Source organism: Glandiceps talaboti, chromosome 9 (genome assembly GCF_964340395.1).
Source record: "Glandiceps talaboti chromosome 9, keGlaTala1.1, whole genome shotgun sequence".
NCBI lineage: Eukaryota > Metazoa > Hemichordata > Enteropneusta > Spengelidae > Glandiceps > Glandiceps talaboti.
Window position 1 is genome coordinate 7,128,716 of NC_135557.1, and position 2,966 is coordinate 7,131,681.

At 35.9% G+C, this 2,966-nt stretch overlaps 1 protein-coding gene across 1 annotated transcript in view; it reads right to left on the minus strand.

The window, feature by feature from the left end:
- Positions 1 to 1,055, minus strand: part of LOC144440473 (uncharacterized) — a 4,955-nt gene extending 3,900 nt beyond the window's left edge. The window contains exon 1 of the mRNA XM_078129840.1: positions 964 to 1,055. Within this exon, the coding sequence (XP_077985966.1) occupies positions 964 to 1,000 (37 nt within the window). The 5' untranslated portion in view covers positions 1,001 to 1,055. The remainder of the gene's footprint in view (positions 1 to 963) is intronic.
- Between the last annotated feature and the right edge of the window lie 1,911 nt (positions 1,056 to 2,966).

The following is a 2,966-nucleotide window of genomic DNA, read 5'->3' on the forward strand; positions in this document are numbered from 1 at the left end:
TAAAAAAGAAAATTAATGCATTGATTAATCTTTTCTAGAACTTATTGCCAGCCCTAAACAAAAATACCTTAAAATTGTTATCGACAAATGGTGAGATAAAAATGCGGTATGCACAATATATTTGCATATGAAGAGTTGAGGGCTTTTTTTTTTTTCAGGGACACGTAATGTTTTGTTCGATGATCTGTCGCGACTTTGTTAACCATTATTGAAGTACCTTTGTGTGTGAAAATGGAATTTATTGTATGTCGTGGTTCCCCCTTTTGTTCCCGACCTCGTGCATCACGGAAGTTACAAATAAGTTCCGCCACGTGCTTTAATCCATGTAAACCTGGCTATGTAGGGTGTATGATGGACACCACGAAACTTAAACCTGTGTGAGTAGTCTATGTCTTATTTTTTCGTGTGATTTTGGTTGCATTAAATTTGGCAGAGAATGTTATTGTTTATCATTTATAGCACAAGATTCGAGTTTGGGGTTTAGTATAGGTCATCCCAGAAGGGAGGGTATAATCATGATACCGCGCTGAAAAACATGAAAACTATGCACCCAGGCTATCTACATCACGTACAGACGATCAGCCTCATATATATCTTCAAGTGTACACGGGATCACTTGAACTTTAGGGAATATAGCGCAATGTACACTACACAGGTTGATATCCAATGTATGAATAAACACAATCCGAACTGCAGAGCAACTTGCATATGTGCTTCGTTCACCCGATTTCTCCAGCTGTACCAATGCACTCAAATTGAACTTTGGTTCGGCCGACATTTCTTTTATTCGGTCACATTGATTGAGTACATCGTGAAACTTAGTTCTGGTAACACCAATATATATACTTGCCCGACCGACTTTCCCTACTGCATTCAGTAAAACAATATAAATTATTTCTTATAAATCACTCCCCACAAAACGCATCAGATGCCTCGTTCAGTATATACAGAACATCAACTTACCGTAGAGAGCCAAACACAAGTGACCTCTGCGAGTCATTATAACTGTAACTGTGTCTAGCCACGTTCTACAGCTAAATGATGGTACTCTAGCAGCTGTACAGCCTAGCAAGGAATGAGCTTACAAACGTTATGGACAATAACGAATAATCGACTTCTGCTTTCCCAAATTTCCAATTGGATACTTCCTTTTACTTCCTCATTTTCAAAACTCAATGATACGATATTCGGCGACCACGGTATCCGAAAAATGCCAAAATGAAAGAAATTTTTTACATAAGCTTGGAAAAATGTCGTTGGTTTATAAAACAGCTCTGCACGTAGAAGTTATCAACTCTTTCCAAAGTGGTCAAATATCTCAAAAGAAAGCAACCACATTCGGCCAAACCACCGTAAATTACTACCAAACTAGTCCCCTCACTACCAAACGTTTTAAAATCAAAATCATGTTGACAAATATTTATTTTAATCTAAGATTTGTTGTTATACTTGTTTATATTTTGACCCCTTCGAATTCGTTGATACAAAACGTCTACGTACAGCCTACCACGCATGCAGAATATAGCAATATAGTCATTGGAACTTGTTCCCGCCACTCAGCTAGAGTCGGAACGCATTTCATCCTGATATCTAGCGTGTACAAGTCGTGTACAAAAATGCAATGGGCTAAAGGCTTCTCATCTTAAATTAGTCAATCGTTTTATCAACACGGTTTCCATTTATCTTTGCATCTAAGTTTCGGCCTTCTAATAAGTAAATATAATAATCCGAATGGTCTTTGAGAAGTGTACAACCCGTACATGTTTCTATTCCTGATTTCGATTCTATTTTGGACTGGGTTTTTCCATCAATAGAAGCTTTGTCACTTTGTCATTTTCAATTAAATTTGAAGAGGTCATCCAATGCGCATGTACGTGCACGTGAAAGTCTTATTTGTTTGTTGACAAACATATACGTCAACTTGCAATGATTGTGCTCCAACAAGTTCCTACCCAAAAGTTGGATTTCACTAGGATGCCAGACTCACTCGCTGGAAAATCCCCTCGTAAACAATATGAATTTCCGATCAACAGCAAAGCTTAACTTTGTTTGGGAATTCCCAGTAGTGATTACTACTTGCTGTTACAATGAACATCACACATTCGATCAACATCACACGAGTATACCATGACATACACATTGTGTCAGATATATTTCAAATCTTTTCAGACTGTGGACAGTCTCTGAATATATATATGAATTATATATTTAAAAGGCCACTATCTGTAACTTTGTTATTTGAAAACAATTCTTGAAACATGCACTGAAATATGTTGACGTTGAATAATATTTCTTACCAGATTTTAAGTTGTGATGCAACCATTATTATTATGACATATTTGTTAGTAATCAGAACAAACAAACAAACAAACACCCATATATACGCACAATACATACACACATTATACATACAATAAACACATATACGTACGTACGTATGTACGTACGTATATACATACATACATACATACATACATACATCCACACATACATACATGCATGCATGCATGCATACATACATACATACATACATAAAACGACATAGTCTAAAACTTCAAATGCCTAAAACATATTATGTAAATTTATTGGTGCAATAACATGTGGTGTATATCATGTACATATATTTATTTTGGATGTACAAAATGCATCACTTTGCCACGTACGTACATTGACTTCACTGATTTAAAGTGGAATGTCTTTCCCTTTCTTTTCCTGATATATGTTTTCACTGCTAGACCCCTGTCAGCGGCTGATATCAAATTCAAGTACACATACAATGTGGAAATACAACGTGAATTTCTCCATACCAGCTTGAAAATATGCAAACACATAAATTGTGCCTTGTAATCATGCTGAAAATCACACTTCAAAGTGAGACGTTCACATCATTTTAGATAGTTAGAATTAAATAGAATCTTATATCTATTTGTGCGCATAGTCTGATAAAAATGTTGTGTAAAGTGAAA